General features: G+C 40.1%; 1 protein-coding gene across 1 annotated transcript; it reads right to left on the bottom strand.

Moving 5' to 3' along the window:
* Positions 1–5837: 5837 nt before the first annotated feature.
* Positions 5838–23669, bottom strand: TMEM170B (transmembrane protein 170B). The gene is made up of 3 exons (XM_086609020.1): positions 23573–23669; positions 10936–11106; positions 5838–5968 (listed from the first exon to the last, which is right to left on the bottom strand). The coding sequence occupies exons 1-3, from the start codon at positions 23667–23669 to the stop codon at positions 5838–5840; spliced, it is 399 nt and encodes a 132-aa protein (XP_086465146.1).
* Positions 23670–24737: the final 1068 nt, after the last annotated feature.

The raw sequence follows: 24737 nt of genomic DNA, 5'->3' as shown, positions 1-24737 counted from the left end.
GTCACGATGCTTTAGCTTAGGTAACCTCATCAAGTGAAAATATGAACATTTATTTCTAATACAAATTTGCAGAATGGGTTCTATCCACAAAACATTTTATAGAGAGATATTATGCTGCATTGTGTATGATCTATTGTTTAAGTCATGCTTGAGGAAAAACAGTACTGGAGGGGCACAATTTTGTCAGTGGACTAAATGGATACTAATTTTTCCTTTTTAATTTTTAAAGACTTCCAAATTCTCTTTTTCCTTTCCTCCTTACTTGCTCAGCCAAATGCAAATGGTTATAACATTGATTGTATTTGTAAAGCTTATAGACAAGCATTATAGTTATCAATAGGTGTCAAATACTGTAGAGCCTTTTTCTAACAGTAATTAGGTATCTAACTATAGTGGTTTCTGTAAGCATTTCTGAAGAATTATATGCCATTCTATATATCGCCACAGTAAAAAGTTTGGTTACATAAATACCTGATTATTCTCTAAAATCCAAAAATACCAAGGACTTTCAAAACTTTGTTATCTGTATAAAAGTTAAGCACATTTCAAACAAGTAAAAACTTACAGCCAGGTAATTTTAAAAGGTTTTAGATTTTTAGCTCTGATGGCCTCATCAATACACCTTAGATTGATGGATAATCCAGGAACAGTTTTTACAGTAGTGATATTAAATATCTGAACGAAACTTAAAGAGTAGATCTCAAATCAAAAGGAATGCCATCTATATCAATCAAATATTACTTATTATACTGAAAATATCTCTTCGGTATTTACTTTGCCTTGTAGGTTTGCTTTTACTTCAATTCACAAAAGCAGCACAAAGGACATACTATCCATTCCCTTTAACAACTGAAAAATCTTACTAATATTCGTTCAGTAACTTCTTAAAGCATTCAGTAACTAGAAGATGAACAATGAGAAGTGGAGAAAATGTGTTCCTGAAAGTAAGTCCTTCTTTAGAGTATAATGTTTTGTATACCTGCTATATTGGGAGAATACCCTAAGCAGCAACATATCTTTGTGGACTTTGAGATACTTTTGTGATTACATTTAAACTTCATGCAGAAACTGATTTCAAGTGCAACTCTAGGCACAAGCGTGGGAAACAGCATGCTGCCAGGGCACAATCGTTCTCATGAGGTATCAAAGAGTACACACTCAGGTTAAAGTCTACCTTCTACGACAACTTCATTTCCACCAAAGGATGTGCAGTTAAGTACACAAACTAGTGCAGCCCAGCTGAAGATTTCATTGCTGAAACAGACTGCAGAATACTTTTCACACTGACCTTAAAGGTTATGGTGGTACCACCAAGGTGCAACCAGAAATTTGACTTTTAACCCAATACTGGGTTTTTAGCTGTGTTGGATTCACCTGTGCACAAAGAACACATTCCTTCTGAAGCAACAGTTGAGGATGTAAACAGTCTTTTCACCTTGAGCTGCCCCCAGTCTATAGGTTAAAAAAAAAAAAAATTCAAACGCTATTCTGTCAATATGCTGATGCAGTCACATGCTAAATTTTGGTAGCACTCAAAGTTATATTCTACCATATATGTATATCTCCCTCTATATAGCTCACTCAATTATAATTTATGAACAAAATTTAGAACTTCATTTTATCTCAAATTGCTTGGAATTAGATTAGGTTGCAGTTGTCATCCTAACTAATCTTCACATTTTTCCCCCTTAACTGAAATACACATATGATGAAAAAGCATATTTCCAGAAACAGAAGAGTAACTGAAAAAGTTCTCATATTCACAATTGTTTTTCTAAGCCTTGCTAGAGTCGCGTACTTTCTTTTTGTTGGCCCTGATTCATCCACTCTTCATTATGCCCAGGAATATTGTGTCTGAAGAAGAAAACTAATCGCTTATGTGGACTTACACGTGTGTGATGTCAAATGGCTAGGTACAAAACCATGCATCTTAGTATGCTCATGATACAAAACTCAGATTTAATGCAGGAAAGGCATTATTAGAATACGCTTAGTGCGTGCAATACATAAATTAAAACAGAAAATAACAATAAAATCAGTTCTTACAGTTATTAGGGGTCAGACTCCGTTACAGCTTCCACTCAAATGACATTACATATGTCTCCTCACCAACAGAATTCAAATAGAAATCATAACCAAAATAAATATCAATGTGCAATATGTCGAAGAGGGAATACTACTTCTTCCTTTAGAGTAATAAAACCAGTGTACTTCAAAAATAGAAAGCTACATTACACAAAATCAGCACTACTCTCTTTGGTCCATGTTGAATGTTCAAATCTGGTTAAATTATTGGTTTCTTAAAAAAACCCACAAACTGTCAACAGCAAACTTCAAATTATATCACTTGTCATGGTACACAGATTAGTTTCATAAACTCAGAATTACCCATAAAATGAAAGACAATAATTATGTAGAAGAATTTTGACCTGCAATATAGCTGGGGTTTCTGAGTCAAAACTTTCTGATCATACTGATAAATTGGAAGTGTGTGGAATGTTTAAATCTTTAACAGCAGCAGCTTTTAACATAGCAGCAGGAGCTTCTTCACATTAGATAGTAGATTCAGTATTCCCCCCTCCTCCAAAGATTAAATTGTGTTGATGTATTATTTGTTCTTTACTAGAAATTAATCATTAACAAGGCACAGAACATGCCTAGTGATACAACGCGGAGACAGGCAGAGCTATTTGAAGACAGCATTAAAAGATCCTGTGTGGACATCTGCACAACACTGTATTGTCCAAAGGGAACCAAAGTACCATCAGTACCATTCACACACAAGACAACCTTTTTTTTTTCTCTTGCTATTTGGCTACAAATATATCTTAAGTAATTTTCTTTTTCTTGGACAAGTTATTTTTATTGTTAGTGTGTGTGAGGTACAGAACACACCCAAAAACATCATTCATACATATATACACACACACAATTTATGTAAATATGCATACACTGCTCTTTGACTAGAGCACCTTATGTTTAACAATGCTATTCCTAAGGATGCAGAATGAGATTTCAAAGTTTCACAGACATAAGACCACTTACTCACACTTCCTTTCACTGCTGGAGTTACTATGCAGTAAATTCATGCTATGATCAAACAATACTTCGTAGACAAACTCTTTGTCCTCATATATCCCTCACAAGCAATAGTTAAAAACAATTTTCTATCAAACACATAACTTGTCTCTGTTAAGCCACTTAGGCATTATGTTGTCTGCCTATTCATTGCTGCCAGGCAATAACGCCGTGTAAAGCAGAGACAACTAAGCATCTAACAACGTTTCACACGTGATTACAATGATCTGTGCAATAAAAATCATTTGGAGGAAGGTAACTTTCTGGCTGCAACATGCCTCCTTGTCAAAGGAGGAAAGTTACGATGGCAACAATTTCATTGGCACTGCAATTAAAATGAAGAATTAAGTTCATCAATAAAAATTTTGTATAGGCATTTCGTAGGTTAGTAGTAGTCTGTTGGAGTTTAACTTCATGAAAGACAGCAAGTCATTGATCAGTGGTACCATAATAGCCTCGTACAATAAATGAGAATTGAGATACTCAAGGAAATTTGGAAACTTGGAAGGAGTTTTAGTGTGAGGTAAAGTCAAGAGACAATCTAAATTACTGAATACAGCGCTTCATGAAACAGTTGGTTTTGATCCAGACGAGCATTTCCAGGTTGTCAAACAGGTCAATGTTTTAATGTCTGTCAAGCAAGACTTGATATCAAATAACCAAATTAATTAGAAGTAGCAAAAATAGAACAAGAACGAAGATATAGTAATTTATTATTTTTTTTAATCCTCTCCCCTAAAAATATATGTAACAAGGCACATTAGGAGAAATATCTTCAACTATTTTATTATTCAATTTGACTTAAATACCTGAAAACAGTTGTCATAATTTAAGACAATGGGGAGAAGTTTAAATTGCCTTTTACAGATGTAATAATTTCATTGTCTACTAAAGTGCAACGATTGTTAAGCCAAAAAGTATCAGCAGACAAAAAACTCTAACCATGAAAAATAAATAAGTTTACTAAGACATTCAAAATAACGAGAATATCTGTATTCAGCCACATCTTAATCAAAGGCCAAAATGTAACACTGAAAAGGTTTATAAACCTATATTTTACCTTGTTCCCTGAAAAGTGTGTAACTTTGTACATTTTCCGAACAATACTTAAATACTTTTACAGCAAAACAAAACAATTTTAGCATCCTTAGCAATTAAAAAAAAATAAAACAAACATAACAGTTTGTAGAGTAAAATAAAGGCAGACGGGTTAATCCATTACAATATTTTGAAGCACTGAGCAATACGGCTGGATTGTGAGTTATATTTTAACCATATTGTTTTATTTCTGCAGGAGGTGCCAGTGGTTTCAACAGTCCAGAAATTCTTTTTGACATCTTAACAGCAAAACCTTTGAGCAATTTATTCTTCCTCTCAGCATTAAAAGGTGGCTGCTGAAAAGAATTCAGTTGAGGAAACATGTAAAAAATTCCTTATTCCTCACACAGAACTTGGTGCCCTTTAAATTTTGCATTTCATAATTAATCAGTAACTAGACTTAAAACTTCTATTCACTCCAAAACATTCACATTTAAGACATTTCACATGCACAACACTGTCCTTTTTAAACTAGAAAAGCACAAACTCTACTGAAAGCTGAGTATTCGAAAGTTCCAGGTATCTTAACCTTTCCAAAAATACAAAGTGCTCAAAAACAGGTAGCAAATACATTAATGCTGCCCCACTTCCAAACTTTTGGAGTATAGTAGCTATTTTATTGAACTCAACATTTTTGTTCAGTGAAGAAACATTATATCATTTTTTTTTTTATCCCTTACACCATTTTTGTGATAAGCGTAACTCTCTCAGTCTGTTACATATTTGTGTGTTTTTTAAAGAACTCATGTAGGGTTTAAGAGTCCTATCAGTGCTTAAATAAATATAGGGAGCTTATTTGCAACAAGTGGCTTTTCTGAGGTTTTCAGAAGGGCTGGTAACCATCTGTGTGCTTAAGACAAAATAATTTCAATGAAAGCATTGATTCAAGATTTGTTTGTGCATACACAACAGATTGTACTTCGTAACCCTCATACAGTCTCTTTAAGCAACTGATTTCTGACAAGCTAAAACCATGAAGAAATGACCTGCTGAGCTTCAGAAATCTGCCACCAGCCATTCTACACATAGTGCTAATCACATCAGGGTTGCTAAAGCTGCGGTTCTTAGAGCCCATCAATATTCATCTACGCTTCAAAACAGACCTGACAGTTGGTTTGAATGCTGAATAAGAATATTCAGCATTCAAAGAGATTCTGCTGATGGAAAAGTCTGTTTTCTTGCTATTTTACCTGAATTCAAATAGAGTGTACGTCCACAGCATTCTTCTGGAATTACAATTTCAAAGCTTACCCAACCAACGGTGAGAGTTAAACTCCAAGTTTGGCCCAAGCAGCAATTTTCAGGAGCGTCCCTTTATTTTACTACAACACTGTTAAGAGCAATGATCCCATCATCAGGCGTTCACCTGACTGGCAGCTATTCAAGGTGCTTTATCCCAACTTTGCACAGATGGATGGCACCTCACCTACGCTGGAGGCACATAAGGCGCAGTGCAGGAGTACAACAGTTCGGGCACTAGAGGACAGTCTGTCCATTTGGCTGAACCTCTAGATTGGTAGTGCAGGTTCCACATAGTTTCCTTTCTCTCCCACTAGAATTCAAGTTCGTAAGCTGATGAATTCCACTTTCAGGAAGCTTCTCTTCAGATTAAAGATTTCTTTCAACTAGTTGATTTTTCTTTTTCCCCTTCTGCATAAATCTCAAAGCGTTGCAAGAATTCTTGAAAATGAGATAATTAATGTCAGTACTGTCTGTCCAACACCAAAAACAAGAGCTTCTAAGGGAGCCATATTCTTTCCTGCTACTCTGTAAATTCCAGCTACTGCAGCACCTAAGAATCACAAAGAAAAACAATGATCAAATCACAGAAAAAAAAAAAAGGCTGAAATATATGACAAATTATTTACGGTGTTTATGCATCAGTTATTTATAGAACATTACCAACACTGTATTACCTCATGGCATTATAGAATTATTAGCCTTGCTTGTATTTTTCTCGCTATGTAAGCCTTCAGGAATGATTTTCCCAACTGAATCAAATTAACTTTTCCAACATTCGTTTTATTTAAGAAAATTGAGTCTTGCCATTTCCCTATAGACATCTTCAAATCTTTTTTTTTAATTTTTGCCTTCTGCTGTTTTGAAAAGGTAGCAAAAACAATCCTCTAAAAATTGAGCCAAGACCAAAGTGAGGTTTAACAGTGCTTGTATAGGCAGGGAGAAAACAACAGCAGTAAAACAGCTAGTTCTACAAAGTAACTGTAAACACACATCTATCGGCTTCATTTAATATTTCAGTTGAATAACCTGCTCATATCATGTAAGTTTAGCTTGGTCTTGAACTACTAAATCGTTAACAATTGTTCAGCAAATCAAGCAAAACATGAAAAAGATCAAAGTACTGCATTGTTATCCATGACTCTGTATGAGCAGAAATTTCTAACCAATATGATTAGATTTTGAGCTAGAATGAATTGAAAATTAAGAGACCATTTTACTTGTACAGTTGTGTGCAAATTCCCATTTAAAGTATAACATCAAATGGCCAGGATAAACCAGAAACAAAATTCTGCATTGTAAAAAAAGCCAGGTGCTACTAGCTCCCTTCTCCTCTCTTTCTCATACTGAATCTATCACATGCACTTGAAGAAAAAAAAGTCAGAGCAAATGCATAGCTGTGATATCTTGGAGCAAATGCCTGAGAAAAAGATAAGTCTTTGTATCAATCAGTCAAAAAATAAAACAACATGCTAATGATGAATAACATTTTCTGCTCTAGCAATTTCTGAGCCTCTAAAGCATACTGAAATGTTCATTCAAAACAGAAATACAGGCTTGTAGTCAGCTGTGTCCACAGGTAAAAAATTTACTCAATTCAAACCGCAAAAGTTCACCCGCAATTAAGCTTTTATTTAATGCTTTCTAAACTAGTATTTTCTATACAGTGCTTGTTTTCCTTGCCTAAAGAACATACATTAAGTTTATTGTCCTTTATTTCAGAGTGAATCAATTTTTCCTGAAGACCAAACTCAAAACTTAATTATAGACCTTCAGTACGTATGGTCTCAGATGCTATCTAATCACAATTAAATGCTTTCAGAGATCACAGAGGCTTTTTCAGGATCAAAGAAAACTGAAAAGCCACGACAAGCTTTTTTTTAAATAATAGGCAAGAGTTAAAAAAAACCCAGAGTTTTCTTGTTTTTTGCACAGTGACCAACAGGAATAGTCTGCTGAAGCAATCAAAAACCCATTAGTGACACAGAAATACATTGTCCCAAAAGATTTTTTCAAAGTACAACCTGTATCTGAATCATCTGATCTCTTAAAAAAGATCTCATTTTTACAAAAATTTTAGTTAAGAGTAGAATTCGCTAATAATCATGACCATAACAGCATTTATAAACTCTATTAATCAGGCTGTTAGGTGAGTAAGTTTTGGTGGGTGGTTTTTTAATTGGTTTTTTTTGGTTTTTTTTTTTTTTTGTTTTGTTTTTTGTTTTGTTTTTTTTAAAAAAACCATATTATGTAAAGTATATTTTACCAGAAATATCTCAGCAGAAGGCTAGCCTTATGGTATTTCACTCAGCTACCTTGCATAAGCTTTTCCATTTGTTCCTTGACTATTTGATATCAAAATATGAAAGAGATTCTGTAGACTTAGTCCAGTACTGACATTAAAATTATTTTGGTGATTGAACTCTCAAAATGAATTCAAATCAGCCAAATTGGGATACCAGGATTTGATGCTGTTAGTTAATCAATAACAGAAATTTTCAGCTTCTTGAGAAAACAATGAGTCTGAAAAGTATCAATAATAAAACCAAAAATGTTAGTTCGATTATTACGTATTTATACTCAAATAACAGTTTGCACTGCAACCTGTAATGCGTAACCCAGCACAACTGGCATAAAACTAAAGTACACTACAATGGGCTGCCAATGAGGGAAATGAGAGCATGTTACCAAAAAGGAGGACGCTTGGGGAAAGGAGGAGGAACACACCCTTCTGGATTAAATCCTTGCCTCAAACTGCCTGACATTTATCTGTCTTTGGTTTGGGGTTTTTGGGGGTATGCGGTTTTGTTGGGTTTTTTTTGCTAGGTGAGGGTTTTTTGAGGGGTTGGTGTTTCTTGTTTGGTTGGTTTGGGGGTTTTTTTTGGACAGTATCCAGTGCTGTTTAGTAAATTTTTTATATCTTTATTCATAACCATTAAGTTCCATGATTTTTCAAAGCCTGGAAACTGAGGGGTTTCCTGCTTTTCTGTACACTCATAAAGAGATCCCAGAAGGCCAGAAAGTTTGAAAGATCTACCCGAGCAAAATTAAACTTCTATTATTTAATGATCTATACTGCATTTATTCACCTACACAAACAATGCAGAGAACTGGAAATACAAAGTGGAAATTGAAGTTAGTTTGCTATTTCAATTTCTTAACTTTCTGGACCAGACATATCCAAACAAACAAATACTTCAACTTGTATCCCAGTTCGCAGCACGACAGCTATTAAAAATCCTGTCTTTAATATTTCATGACCATAACTTGTCTTCAGAAGCTCCCTACCCAATTTCTTTCTGTATGAAACAACCCAGTGCTGTCCAGAAACAAAAATAACTGAAAGTAAAAGTGTTTGCCTAACCGAGTTGCAATGTTCTGTGTAAAACCTTTGGGAACAGCATAACAAGTCTGCAGTCTAAGCTTGGAGAAAATCTCAGGTGAATTTCCACACAAACAGTACTGCTTACTTGTTAAAGTGTTTTGACCTGTAAAATTGGATGCCAAAAATACAACTGCGTTGCTCCTCTTTTTATGCATAGATAAAAGACAAAGTACTTTTAGCTGAGAAACACTGAACCTGAACCTTCCCCGCCACAGAATACTATAAGAATACTGTAAGTCTCTGCTTGGATATTCCAATGTCACACTTCCTGCCTTCAGAAATGTTCATGCACACTTGACCTTGTAACAGAGACACTGCCATTTTAATCATAGGACAAAAATCAGCATAATATGTAATGTAAGGTACTCAACTGGTTTCACTGCACCTTAGCAAAAAAAAGAGTTCCACTGAACTATACTGTGTTAAGTGATGGAAATTCTAGTGTGAAAAAACATACAGCAATTAAAACAACCTTTGGACAAAAGTCTTAAGAAAACTTTTCATGAAATTTGGGGTTTTATTTAACCTTGAAAACCAACAAGCAAGAAGGACTTTCAGTAGCAATAAGAAATAATCTGTCACAAACCATCCATGAGCGTGCCCGAAGCCGAGGCGATACCACTGTTCTGATGACCTGGGCAGTACACAGAAACATGGGAACGAAAGGCTTGCCTGCAGACTACACGATGGTCACTAGATTTACAGCTCCTTACCCTCAAAGACCTTTCAAGTCAGACCATCTTGCCAACACCACTGAAGATCTTTGGGCAGGAACTACTGCTCAGGTTAACATGGGCCCCACTCAATCCATTGATTTTAGTGCTGAGAACTCCTGACCAGCATTGTTTCAGGCAGTGAAGCAGAAGCTTTTCTTGTGAAAATAATATTCACTATTCCCTCCCCTCCCCAAAAAGAAAACTTGCCATGCTCCTATTTGCTTGGGAAAGCTACTACCTGGATATGATAAAGCCAAAGATGAATAAACAGTCCTACTGATCTTACAGCATATCTTTCAGTAGTGACACAGACAATGGAATTTCTTATGAAACATGGGAAAACAGTCTCTGATTCCAATAATTCTAGGTGAAAACAGCTAAGCAGCATTTCTTCAAAATATTCTTGGCATCATCACTTGTGTGCCACATTTAGTCAGGTGTAACACTTTACTACATAAAATACTTCTGTTTTCTGTAAGGTTGTGATGATTAATACAGGTTTTAACTATAACTGTGAACCTTTCAGCACGCTCTTTAAGGGAAACACTGTTAGCATCTTATCTGTGGATACAACATTAAGAAAAAAGTGTCTAAAATGGATCTTGAGTGGTAGGAATTAAGAGTAATACCATAAAAAACTAAAGATGCCGTTGCAAACAAGCATTTTACCTAGAAGAGTGCAGATTTTTTTTTTTTTTTTTTTTGGGGGGGGGGGTGGGGGACAGGGGAAGCCTACTGGCATTCCTCCCTATTTTCTCCCTACCCCAAATAAAGCAGACGTGACATTGTGGCCAAGCCAAGACTGCAAAGTTCTTTCAAATCCATGAGCCAATTGTCACTTCTCAAAACAAGCCAGCAAACAAATTTTCTTAGCTGTAAATCATTACCTATATTGCACCTTTATTTCTTTTAAAAGGGTAATGACCTACCCAGGTGCACTTTAAAAACCTCCATCAGGCCCAAGGAAACGAGCAGGAAGTCAGCCTTGCAACCAGTGAAATCAGGACCTCATTTCCAATAGAAATTGGTGGCTTTAAGTGTATGAAGTGGCCATCTTGATCAGAAACCTTTGACAAAAAAATCTGCAACAAGTATGGTAGGACAGGATTGCTCTTCCTGATCCCGAAAAGATACTACCTGCTCAGTACACACTTTTTGAATTGCTTGGTACCCAACTTTTCCAAAATGAATGAGTAGGATGATTTCTGACAATTTATAGTATTTTGTCTTTACACAAGAGAAGAGCAACTCAGCTGTCATTAGCATTAGGATAGCTATATAACTAAGGCAAAATCCTCAATAAACAACTAACAAATCACTAAGAAAAAGGTGTGGTTTGTTGTTCGTTTGTGTTTTTTTTTTTTCTTTTTGGAGGTTAGATGTAAAATAGGAAAGAAAAGAAAAAAAAGACAGACTTACTGGTTATCATTGCTCCAGTTATAGAACCCAGAAATCCAATGCTGACCACAATGACAGAGATCAGCCTTCCCTGCCTATGCCTCTGCAGCATCACAAACATTAATACTCCCACAGCACCATGGACAAAGAGAGAGGAGAAGAGAGCCCAGAGGAAAACCCAGTACCACATCTCTGAAAGAAAGCAGTCAAATAAAGGGTTAATATTTCTGAGACAATAATTTCTGTGAGAAACTTTAAAACATTGCATGCAATCAACAGTGAGAGAAAAGCAATATTGATTTCCATCTTAAAAGGAATCAATGCCACAACACCAGCATACGCTCAAGACACTTTCCCCCTTTTAGCAGTCTATCAGAAAGGAATAACTCTATTATGATAAAAAGAAATTAAAAAAAAGGATTCTGGCACAATTCTTGATTCGGATGTATTATTACAGGAAGGCCATCATTTAGTTGTTTCTTTAAACAACATTAATTGCAATTTCTTACTAAGATAACTACCTCTGCAGAACAAAATATCGTCTGAAACAAAGACCGAAGCAGGAAAGAGTCAAGAATTATCAGTTTGGGGTTTTTATTTGTTTGTTTGTTTTGTGGTGGGGTTTTTTGCTGTTGTTGGTTTTGGGGTTTTTTTGTTTGGTTGGTTTGTTTTTTTGCTTACAAGAAGAGATAGCATCAGGTAATATCAAAGGGGAAAAGTGAGATTAAAGACTTCAGTTTATCTACCCAGGAGCTGTAATAGAATGTTCTATCGAATTAGCTTCAAAAGCAAAAAAATATAAACAGTACAATTTCAGTAAGAAATTTTAACACGTCTAACTCCTTGCTTCTAATGGCTTAGCACAGAACTTCATAGAGACAGGTAGTCACTATTATTTAAACTACTAAGCAAGGACAAGAGGTCATGAGAGTGTGTGGAATACAAACATTTATCTGAAGAATGCCAGACATAATCATTATCTTCAAAGAAAGACACGGGAACCCGTCAATGAAGCTACACAAGAATTAAAGGACTTTTCTCACTTGGTGGTAATTTAAAAAAAAACATTTACTATAACTCAAAAGGGTGGAGAGATGCAACAAAAAGGATTTCTTTTTTTTTAAAAAAAACCAAACTATAGTGGGTATATATCATTACAGAATTCAAAAAAAGTGAGGCACATTTTCCTGATTGACATAATCCCATGAAACTGTTACTAATTCAGAGTTTTTGCTGCAGTTCCCTCTCAAAAAAAAAAGCTTCCTTACAACAGCAGGATACTTATTGTTTATAGGTGAGCCTGTATTGTTGCAGCTTGACGCACATCGGTCATTTGAGCAGAAATACCACCCAATTAGCTAACTTAAAAATACTTAGCAGCTCAAACAAAACATACTGTCAAAGGATGCTGAGACAGAATGGTTACTAGACAGTAACCACAGCCCTTTGAGTCCAACGCCAATATTGTGTGCGTACCCATAGCACAAATACAGTTTAAGCTTTTTCATTTAGCCATACTTTGAGAGAAGACACAATCCTTCCCCTTTCACACAGGCATAAAAGGCAAAACTGCCATAGGACTTAACTCCTCCAAATTATGGTAACCAAAAGGCTCTCTTAGGAAGGCAGCAAGGAAAGTGGGTAGTAAATCTACATTCAGTTAATACCAACAGCTGTAGTTCAAGATGTAACTTCTCTTTGAGTGTCTGGATATAGGCACATATATATTGAGGGTGGCTCCATGCAACCCTCCTCAGATCCTCCATCTCTTCACACCTGTCCTCAATTTGGGTCTCAAAAATCTTTGCAAAATGATAATGACCACAGTACTGTTCTACTAAATGTCTCGTAATTCTCAGAAGCTACTGTGACAGAACAGTGGTAAGTGCCAAGTAGTCACTCTACAAACACCTGACAAACCCTCTCACTGACGTTAAGAACGATGGGCTGACTGCTGATCTCAGGGGTAGTTTGGAAGGGGAACCTCTCCTGACGTTCTAACAGGCCTTGTCTGTTACTAGCACAGTTTGTGTGTTCCCATGGTTCTTCCTCTAGTGGAAGCAAATAAGCAAGGAGATTAACCAAGGCATCTGTCAATATAGAACCTGGCAGCCCTGCTAGACCTATAGTTTGACCATAGGGGAATATGCCTTAGGAGACGGGGAAAAAAGTTTAACTTTCCTGCAAACGTAAGTTACATACAACTTTGGGCAGGAAAACCCTGTCAGGAAGGAATGGTTTCATTCTTCTAGCGTACCTCAGAACCAGAAGAGCTACTAAGGAAGACCCTTCCATTGCAAAATGTCACAAAATCAAGATTCCTAACGGCTCAAAACACTATTCTATCAAAATGATAAAAACTAAGCTCCTGTCCCATAAAAGATCATTTCCTTGAAACCAAGTAGACTGTTAGCAGATACTTCATAAATTTTAGAGGTATGGACTGAGCAGACTATAGTTCAGCAATAAACTGAACAGGTCCTCAAGTCTAAACTGCTTTGGCAACACTGCCACTGAGAAAACTCAAGGTCTATGTTCCACTTTAAGATATGAATAACAACGAACAACAAAAGTTAGAAAAGCACTCTAGTAGGGTAACTAAGAATGTATCTAGTAGGGAAGAACAAGCATTTCCTTGCTTGCAGATGTTGACTGCTGAAGACCTTCAATTCTAGAAGACATTATGTGCATATATTAGATCTTCCATTTCAGTTCTCCACAGTAATGTGGTTGAGCCCACCTCCTAGATTATTCAGAGAAGCACAAAACTAAACTGCTGGCAGGTGACTGTGGTGCTGAATGCACCGTTTTGAAAGATAACTTGTTCTTACACAGAAAAGGATATTTTGTCTTGTTTGCCAGTAAATGCTGTCGTGGAGATGCTACTTATTTTCTGGACACAGCGCCCTTTCCTGCAATTAAGTCTGTCACACAATTTTCATACTGCTCAGGTTATACTGATATGCAAAATACTGAGTAAAAGAGAGGCCCAGATCATCAGGACAGAATGCTGATGACGTTCTTGACCCAAACTTCCATTTTTCTTGACTAAGATGGATGCAACAGATGAAACACCAACTACCAAAAAAAAGCAGAGCCTCCTGTAATATTACTAGAGTAAAGATAACCTGATACCCCAGTGATAGGCTCTGATAATACAGATTTCAAATCCGCTGTTGAAGGAAAAGGTTTGTCCTTATGTAAGGTTACACGACAACTGCAGACTTTCAAGACTGCCAAACACTCCATAACTACACCAATGGTGTATTGATTAGTATTACCCCATCATCTCTTCCACGGTCTAGGGACAAACTCCTGGAAGGTGTGCTGTTGTGGATACTGCATTCAGGCAGGTATTTACTACTTTCATAAAGCTGCATCAGAATGAAACAAACTTGTCTCCGTTTAACATGAAGACAAAGAACAGAGGACTCAGAGCTATTTCAGGTGAGAGGAGACCTGCAATGACAGCAGCCTCTTCAGCAGCCAGTTTTTCTGAAGCAAAGAGCCAACACGTAGACATGCTCTGGGGGGAAGCGGCAAAGCTCTTGATATTGTCTCTCTGCAGATGTATGAGGGACAGCCCCAGGACACTGAAAGCTGCGCTTTAGTCACTCTCTCCTAAAATGCCATTGCAGCTGAACAGCTTGAAACTGGGCCAAGAAAGTCTGTTGAAGTCTGACTCTGTCAGACACTATCATTCCCTGTAATTTCTGCAGGGTTTTTGTTTGTGGTCATTGTCGACATTCACCAGGTAGAAAAGGCGATTGATTTCCAGTCTTAGGAAGACCTATTAGGACAACTGTATTTTTAGAAGAAAAGATAAGATTATGGGAAGGCTAATGACTCCCCTGTAACTAAGAAACCAAAAATACTTACAAACTCTTACACAATAAAATAGCTGCGTAGTGAGCAACTATCTTGGGGCTTAGTTACAGTCCAAATAAGGCTCAAGGAAAATTAGCATCACTCCTCACTTTACATTTAGGGCAGGAGACATGAGAGTAGAACCAGCCTCAAATGTCCTGTTGGATAAAGGAATATAAACTTGAGTTCTTTGGTACATACTTTCTTCTCCTACTCTTTAAGAGTAACATGCATATTGAATGCATTCAAAAGGAAATTAGAAAACATCCAGAAATATTCCTTGTTCCACACAAACACAACTGTAGCGTTTAAAGAAACCAGTTACAAACCATCAGTTCACAGAGGCTTAGTTTTCCAAGACAATAGCATTGTAAAGTCAGTGACACAAGAAATCCAGGTAGTGTTACACATGCCTGCAATAATCCAGTACCTTCTTATTACAAATTATTCATAATGACTTATCACTTTGCCAAACTGACTGTAGATGCTAAAATTTGTAGGTGTGCACTGCAGGACAGTTGGAGGAGGGACACTTTGATGCCCGGCTGAAGATAAGAGGGAGGAAAGACCAAAAATTTCTTTGTTTGAGAAGGAGACGGAAGGGGGAAGTGCCAGGTGTGAAGAGAAGGGTTAGGGACACATGCCTGTGACACTCCTGTTTGCAGGAGGCAGGCAGCAGAGTGAGGGGCACAGCAAGCAGACGAGAACTGGTTAACTGTCTCTATCCTGTAAGTGGGCAAATTACTTTGAGGTCATCTTCTATTTGGAGCTGCTTTTTATTTGGGTAACTCCATCACTCCATCAAGTACACATGCTCTGGATTATCCACTCTCCACCAACTTGCAGATCTAAATTTGTTAAATGAAAGCAGTTGAAAAGCTTTTATTTACCAGCTTACTGGACAGAGTTACGAGCACAGACACTAGAGGATTTTTGTTTCGTCCTCCCCTCACATACATTCTTTCTAAACACTCTCGTCTGCTACAACAAGAACTAGATTTTTAAAAGAGAAGAAAGAAAAGTTCTCCCTAAACAGAAAATAAAATATAGTTCTGCCACTTTATCTTGTGGTTAGAATTATTCTAGCATCTCCTCTCAGGACCAAGATACCTTTAATTTCCTAGAGATTCATTATTTGATTTGTTTTTTTCCAATCAGTTGATATTAGCAATGAATAGGTAATCATTTATATTGTTGCATCCTGATATAAAATAAAGGAATAATCACACTACTCAAAAAATGGTCTGGGACAATAGTTTAGCTAGCAGTCATATGACAATACCATTTTAAAATCTGATACTAAAGAAATTGAGAATTTGATCACCCAAAGCTTTTTAATCATTGATTTAGATCATATCTTTTTCTTGCAAAGCTGGCTTTTCTAGTGAGGGACTCAATGAAACACAGCAACATATTTCCATAAAACTTACACAACCCCCAAAATTGGAGCCATTTATAATCAAAATCTATGAACGTTTCATCATATTAATCTTTGTCGTGTTAAAGTAGCAGTTAAAAAATCTCAAAGAGCTGCAATTCAGAGGATCGTTATCAATTGACTATTCCACATAAGTGTTTCCTGTTTTTCACCTACAGACTACACATTCAGTAGGAGACTGTGTATTTATTAACAATTCTTCTGAATACAAAAAAAACTTCTTTGGATTCCTGAGTAGGCATTATCCACTTTGTTAAATCAATGCCTCAGTTCATTGAAACATCACCTCAGTCCTAGAAGCTGAAACAGGACAAATACCTTTTGAGCATCTTCCATAGAAAAGACAGGAAGAGTCATCCTTTCTTATCCTCCTTTATTTATTCTTTTTATGCCTGGTAGTTCAACACACTCACTGATTTACTTCTGCTCACTAATTAGGCCATGAAGACAATTGAGTAAGCTGTTTAACATGGATGGACAAGGGAAGGGGAACAGCCAGCTTTTCAAGCAAACTGGAGAAGGCTTCAGGCTCCACAAACCTGGAGGACAACTTAGTCATTCTTATAATGACAGGTTGAGGGTAAAGAACTTAACACACAGGAATTTCTGAGTGGAAGAGTTTGAGGTTCACTAAAACCCAATATCATCTAACTCCAGAATCATGATGAGGAATGACCCTCAGAAAAAAGTGTGCTGGAGTAACAACGAAGGAAGCAAAGAATGGGTTGAGGATAACACCGAGAGATGTCACTAGAAAGTGGAGAAAGAGAACATGGGCCTCTGGACACAAACTATCAAGACTTTGCTTGTTCAAAAATGACTGAGTAGTTGAAAGATTTGCAACATTTACAAAGAGGAAGCGAGACTGAAGGGCCTTAAGAACATGCTGGTACCAAACCTATTTTTGTCCTATATACTGATTCATACTTTAAGAGGTATAAACTTACCTACATAACTGTTGCTACCTCAATAAAAAAGCATGCTGTCAAAAAAAACTCAGTCTTTGTGAAGCTATACCCATTAGCTTGCTCTTCTGATGATGAGCTGCACATATGGAGTACTTTGCTCACATGGTAATCATGATTTAGCCTGATCTGACAGAGAGCTCTGAATACTAACCCAGCCTCAGTTTATTTAGTCAGGTCCTCATAGGGCTACTCTAAAGAGCCATGAATAAAATAAAACTTTAGAAAAACCTTCCGGCTCCCTTCGCCTGACCCTAAGAAAGTTTCAGAGTTTACTTTCAGTGTATACGAATTACTTGAAGTAGCCAAAACCTAACTTCTATGTATCAAAACTCCACAGTTGCCACAGGAACGCACTGACAGGGAACTAGGAAAGATGCAGTACTTCGAGCTTACATGCACAACAACACCCTATCTATTGCATATAAGCTACAGCTTTTCTAATAAAGACAACTGAGATCCATTTTTTAGGTTTATTTAAAATTCTTAGCACTTAACCGCCATCTTAAATCTTGTCTTCAGTTTATGTTCCTTTCCACCGGTTTTACTTGGGTGGGGATTTCTTTTTTTCTACCAGAAAAACTGCAAGGCTCAAATCACTTGTAATTCATGCCCTATCACTCCATTTTAGAGTAATTATTTGTTAATTTAGGTAGTTATACAAGCGATAGATACATAGAAATATATTCATTATTCTTATATGCTATATAAACACATTAGACATATTGGTGTAGGCATACACCACCTTAAAGATCAGACTTGAGATTAGAAAAAGAGTTTTTGAAGCATGCTACAGTTTAGAATTACATTCATATCACTTCCAACTTATCAAAACTTGACTGCACTCTGTCAACAGCTTTATCTTGCGCAAATAAAAAAAAAAAGCAAAGTCAACACACAAAGTATACAAATGCTAACATTTTCAAATATTATCTACCTGAACATGCTGTCCTACTGCCACTCAGCTTCAGTACACAAAAAAAAAAAAAGCAGTTTTCTTTTTCACTAGCCCTTGGCTTGTTCTGCCAGAAGAATAACCATTGCCTAATAACATTTCCTAAATCAAGAGTGATTACTCTGAACGAAAGTATCTCTCTTGAGATTCTAATCTAGTACCCAGCCTACCACTATTAGCGACAGAGTTAAGTCAAGCAGTATCTGTGCTGTGAACACAAAGATACAAATTTAAGTCAACAAGGTAGCACATGTTGAAATTTGAATTAAAAACCTGTATAATGTTACATTCCTGAAGATTTATAAACTCAAAGCACTCAGATTAAGAAATGCCAATATGTCAGACCTGCAAATGCAACTCAGCTCTTTACATGTTACAGTATTTTCTTCATCACTGGATCCTTTCCTTACTTATTGTATTAACCAGCATCCTCAAAGCTATTAGGACTACACAGTCAAATTGTTGTTAAGAGGTGCTAATGCTTTTGCTGCATTTAGTGGAAAAGTAGTGTTTGCTGCAGAGCATTTAAATCATAAGTTACAGACTAGTCCTCTCGTGTCACAGGATAGGGGACGAAAACATAATCCAGACAATCAGGGACTTACATTTTTTTTTCCTAAACTTCATTCTGTAATCATAACAGACAACAAATGTCTTCTACAAGACATCCACAATCTCTTATAAATGTCACTTCCAACAAAATCAGGAGTTATTACTGTCCAGCACTTTAAAATTATAGACTTCTCTTTCAAAAAGTGTATGAAAGTGCAGTTGCAGAGTCTTGAGCTCATCACTTAGGACACTGAGGGTGTGGGAAGGAGAAAGAAGATGACTGACTTTAGAAGTCATACAGTACAACACAAGTTTGTGGGGGTTTTGTTTGTTTGTGTTTGCTTTAGCTGTTTTTTGTAGACTCCTCTGTATGCAGTGGCACAGAGAAGATGACATTATCCCCCTACCTCCTCAGGGACTAATATAAAACTCATTCGGATCCAAAGCTTACATCTTTGGAACGTGCAATAACTAGACATCAAAAAACCTATTTACATTGGTTACAGGAAGAGTAGAAATATTGATAAATTCTTTATTGTGGAGGGAGACTTTAAATATAAACACGGCTGTATGGTCACACTCAAAGAGCTGTGGTCAACGGTTCAATGTCCACATGGAGGCCAGTGACGAGGGGTGTTCCTCAGGGGTCAGTACTGGGACCATTGCTATTTAACATCTTTGTTGGTGACATGGACAGTGGGATCGAGTGCACCCTCAGCAAGTTTGCAGATGACACAAAGTTGTGTGGTGGTGTGGACACGCTGGAGGGAAGGGATGCCATCCAGAGGGACCTCGACAGGCTGGAGAGGTGGGCCTGTGACAACCTCATGAAGTTCAACAAGGCCAAGTGCAAGGTCCTGCACATGGGTCGAGGCAAGCACAAGTACAGGCTGGGCAGAGAATGGATTGAGAGCAGCCCTGAGGAAAAGGACTTGGGAGTGCTGGTGGATGAGAAGCTCAACATGAGCCGGCAATGTGCGCTGGCAGCCCAGAAAGCCAACTGTATCCTGGGCTGCATCAAAAGGAGCATGGCCAGCAGGTCAAGGCAGGTGATTCTGCCCCTCTACTCTGCTCTCCTGAGACCCCACCTGGAATACTGCATTCAGCTCCGGAGCCCCCAGCACAAGAAGGACATGGAGCTGCTGGAATGAGTCCAGAGGAGGGCCATGAAGATGATCCGAGGGCTGGAACACCTCTGCTATGAAGACAGGCTGAGAGAGTTGGGGCTGTTCAGCCTGGAGAAGAGAAGGCTCCGGGGTGATCTTATCGCAGCCTTCCAGTACCTTAAGGGGGCCTACAGGAAAGCTGGAGAGGGACTTTTTACAAGGGTGTGTAGTGACAGGACAAGAGGCAATGGCTTTAAACTGAAAGAGGGGAGATTTAGATTAGATATAAGGAAGAAATTCTTCACTTTGAGAATGGTGAGGCACTGGAACAGGTTGCCCAGAGAAGTTGTGGATGCCCCATCACTGGAAATGTTCAAGGCCAGGTTGGATGAGGCTTTGGGCAATCTGGTGTAGTGGAGGGTGTCCCTGCCCATGGCGGGGGGGGTGGAACTAGATGATCTTTGAGGTCCCTTCCAACCCAAACCATTCTATGATCCTATGATTTTAATGAGCACTCAAACCGGGATGTTTTTTTCAGTTTGGATTCAGCTGCTGTCTGACTTGTTCTAGCAGACCCTAATACACCACTAACTCTACAAAACAACTGGTCCGTATAAAGGGGCTGCTCTTGAGATTTGCTTGAAGAGGTAAAACAGGGCGAGGTAAAAGCCTCCTCCCCCATGGTTACTAAGTCTTTACCTCCACCATTTACCGTAACACTTCTCTTGCTCCCAAGTGAAGGCAGGAAGACACGAAGCAAAGTACATCATGTTGGCGTGCCAAGGTTCAGCTACAAAGAACAGAGCTTGCAGCTTTGGCTGTCAGAGTGTGACGTGCACGTGCAGAATGAAATTGGCTGTGGTCTCCTGCATGTTTTGGGCCACCTATGAAAGATGTGATTTTTTTTTTTTTTTTAATGTTTGAAGCACTTACTGGTTTCAGCTAGAATTCACATCACATCCCTATTGAAAGTTTTGGAAAAATATGTACATTTTTTAAGAAAGATATAAGCTTGCTGATAAAACTTTACATCTTTGAGCAAATACAATTGACTTTTTTTTTTTACCTAAAGAAGGTAAGTTTTTACTTGTGCAACCTAAAAGCCAAGTCCAGACCACAACTTTAAGTCCCAAAATAAACACAAAGCAGTCTTAAAGAATATTCATGGAATATTGCGTATTTATGAATTTCTTTTCCTAGTACTGTGAAGAAGTTTCTCCTTAGACTTGACAGAGATGCAAAAGGCAATTAAAGAAGTAGTCAAACAAGATAAATTCATTCACACATCTATTTTCTTAGCACGGAAAAAGCAGAACTTCTGTCGTTGAACAAAGTTTTCTTCTACATTTGGGAAGTATTTTAGGAAGGGTTTATATAAGTTCAATAACAGCTATTCGTTTATATCAATTATTTTAAAAACAATCTCCTAAGATATAATCAGCAACAGTGTATCTTACAGGGAAGATTTTAAATCCAGTGGAAGTTATAAACTCTCAGCAGTCCATAAGAACATTCAGCACATCAGGCTGTAGCTATGAGGACAACCTGCATTTAAACAGCGATTCAGAAACCATAGTGCAACTACAGCCAACAATGACACTCTCCAACCATACTGTGACAGATAATTATCCTTCATATTCTTCAAATTAAAAGGAAAAAACATTCCACATTAAAAATACACTGTGCAACCTCTCGTAATGTTGCAAAAGCACTGAGAAGCAATCTGTTTTGCTTACCTAACACTCAGCACTGAATTTCACAGAAACGTCTATGTTGCATAATGCTCTAATAAGAAAAAAGCTTTATAGAGGATGTGCTGCACAAAGAAAAGTTAAATCCATTGTTAGCTTCTTCCTTTAAGAGTACAAATTGCAATTTAAAAAAAAAATAAGCATGCAAAAATAACTACTCAGAAAATAAGCTGTATTAATGTGTCACCACACTAATGCCTGGAAAATTTAATCACCAGAAACACATCTGAAGAAGTTCATAGATCAAACATCTGTATAACCTTTTTATTACGTTAAAAGTTATCCTGGAAGTTAAAAGAACAAGAGAGATACTAAAATCTAAAATGATCACTTTCTGTTTACTACAGCTTCAACTTCAGCTACACCTCTATTTTCATGATGCTTCTTCCGCCTTGAAAAGATTTTTAAAAATAAAGAGATGGATCGTTAATATGAGGGGGGGAGAAGGGTGTTGCGGAAGATGCCATAAAACTCTTTCATAAATATTAGAAACGCATTCCCTTTATTCAGCATTTTCCACTAATCTGTCACCACCTACTATACCCCTACACAAAGGAAGAATTTACTCAGTAACATCTCTGCTATTGACACCGAATCCCTCCTTATTCAGAGCTGGAAGCTTATGCTTTTCTTTACACTTGGACAGAACAGAACATCAGAAGATACACATCTCCACTACGTGCCTTGGGTCTCACAGTAGTCCACACCCATTTTTCAGCATGACACTGAGCAGAAAAAAGCCAGTTCTTGCCAAAGCTAGCTAAAGCTCCCCTCTCCTGACAGAGAAGGAAAACCTGGCTCTACTTTGGTTCACGGAAGCTTTTCGGAACAGCTGTCTTTAAGAAACCCTGATGCTTAAGACTATGTCTATTTGTCAGCAAACATCTGTCACCCCATTAACTCCCATAGCTCTCATTGTCCAGGGACACACTGGGAGTGGGGGAGCAGGTGGAGACGAAAGTCCCTGCTTCTCACATTCGTTTCTCTGGGTCTTTTTTGTTTGGCTTTTACAGCTGCCAAATGCCAACGAATATATATCCACAAAAAAAAAAAAAAACAAAACAAAACACACACACACCACTCCCCCAAACGTACTCCAGCCTTCCATACATATTTATACATTCACACACACTTCCTACAACCCGTTACTCACACACGGACGCCCACCAGTTCGCTCCTGTACACATACCCTACAGCGTTAGCCTTTTGTGATGCACACAACAGTGAGCGAGCGCATTCACCACATCAGCTCCTTTACTCGTGCAGCCGAGCCAGACCTCAGGTGCACACACCAGTCCTCCCGGCAGGTCACGCACAGGATTTCCCTGGACACACCAAGCCCGCACCCAAACCCTCCAAGCATACAGGCACGTTGTACGCACGATCACAGAACAAGCGTGCACACTTGCAGCCTTCCAGTACTTGAAGGGGGCCTGCAGCAAAGCTGGAGATGGACTTTTTACAAGGGCGTGTAGGGATAGGACAAGGGGCAATGGCTTTAAACTGAAAGAGGGGAGAATTAGACCAGAGATAAGGACGAAATTTTTCACTCAGAGGGTGGTGAGGCACTGGGACAGGTTGCCCAGAGAAGTTGTGGCTGCCCCATCCCTGGAAGTGTTCAAGGCCAGGTTGGATGAGGCTTTGGGCAACCTGGTGTAGTGGAGGGTGTCCCTGCCCATGGCAGGGGGGCTGGAACTAGATGATCTTTGATGTCCCTTCCAACCCAGACCATTCTATGATTCATGCACACGCACACACTCCGGAACACAAACACCAGCCCGAGCGGCACGGAGACCACCCCCAGCCCGTACACACCGCTCCTACACCCGCGCCCTCCATTGTGTCCCGCGGGAGCGAGGTGTGGCACGGAGCGCCTCCCGCACCGACGGCACTACTCGCCCGCCCACGCACCCGCACGACTCCCCGCACTCCGGCCCCCTGGGCCCGCCGCCGCCCCCGCGCGTGTGCCCGAGCCGGCCCGCCCTCCCCCCTGCACGCCCACGCCCCGGCCGCCGCCCGGTTACCGGTGAGGTTGCGGAGGACGGTGCCGTGAGCCCACAGACTCAGCACTTGCTGCACCGACAGGTTGATCATGGAGTTGTCTCCCGCTTCCACCTTCATCGTGGCGGGTGGTCCAGCGGCTTCTCCTCCGACGCTCCTCAGCCGGGGGGGACGGGCGGCAGCGCCGGGAGGTTACACGCCTCTCGCCGCCGGTCCTGCGGCGGCGGCGAGGAGCAAGAGGGCGGGGAGGCGGCGAAAGGGCCTCCGCGCTGCGGGGGAGACATCGAGGACCGAGGGGGAGGCGGATGGCGGGGAGAGCCGAGCGACCGGGCCCGGCGGCTGGCGCTCCCCCGCGGCTCAGCGGCAGGGCGGGGCGGCCCGGAGGTGCGAGCCGGCGGCGGGGACGGGCGAGAAGGCCCGCGCGGGCCCCATCGCCGCCTCCTTCTCCCTCAGCAACGGCCGCCGCCGCATCGCCAACGGCGCCGTCGCCCCGGGCAGCGGCATCACCGGGAGCGCGGGCGGGGCGGCCGCGAGGCTGCCGCCCTCCCTCACGCGGGCAGCTCTGTGTAGCGGCGGCCCCGCCCGCGGGACGGGGGTGGGAAACCGCGCGCGTCCGAGGGAGGCGCGAGACTCCCGCTGCCACCGTAGGGGCGGGAGTGGGGCGGGGAGGGCGGGGGGGGGGGGGGGGGGGGGGGGGGGGGGGTGCGGTGCGGGCGGCCCCGCGCAGGCGCAGTGCGAGGGGCTGGAGGGAGCTGGCGCCGCGGCCGCCCGGAGCGCGGGGAAGGGGCGGGGTCCCGGTGGCCGGTCAGCGGCGCGCCTCGCCCTGATTGGCCCTCGCCGCGGGGGCGGGCTCAGCCCACGTGCCCGTGGCACCGCCCCCTCCGCCTCCCCGCGCTTTCCCGCCGTCGCGGCGCGGTCGCTCGGGCGCTGCTCACCTGGTCGATCCCGCCGGGATGCCGTGGCCGGGATTGGCACCGGGAGCGGGAACGGCAGCGGCTTTTCCGCGCAGCGCTAAAACGCAAAGCTCAGTTCTGTAACCGCACTTCGGTCCCTAGATCCTTTGCTTTATGTAAACATAACCAAAAAAATGCAGGCTTATCCCACCGCTGCCTCTTTCGAAGCACAGGGTGCGTCGTGCTGACTGGTTTAAAAGCCGGCGATTTTCCCTCCCGTTCTCAAATACCTGGC

This window comes from Tauraco erythrolophus, chromosome 3, assembly GCF_009769465.1.
Source record: "Tauraco erythrolophus isolate bTauEry1 chromosome 3, bTauEry1.pri, whole genome shotgun sequence".
NCBI lineage: Eukaryota > Metazoa > Chordata > Aves > Musophagiformes > Musophagidae > Tauraco > Tauraco erythrolophus.
Note: the sequence above shows the minus strand (reverse complement) of the source record. Positions and strands in the feature narration are given on the sequence as shown.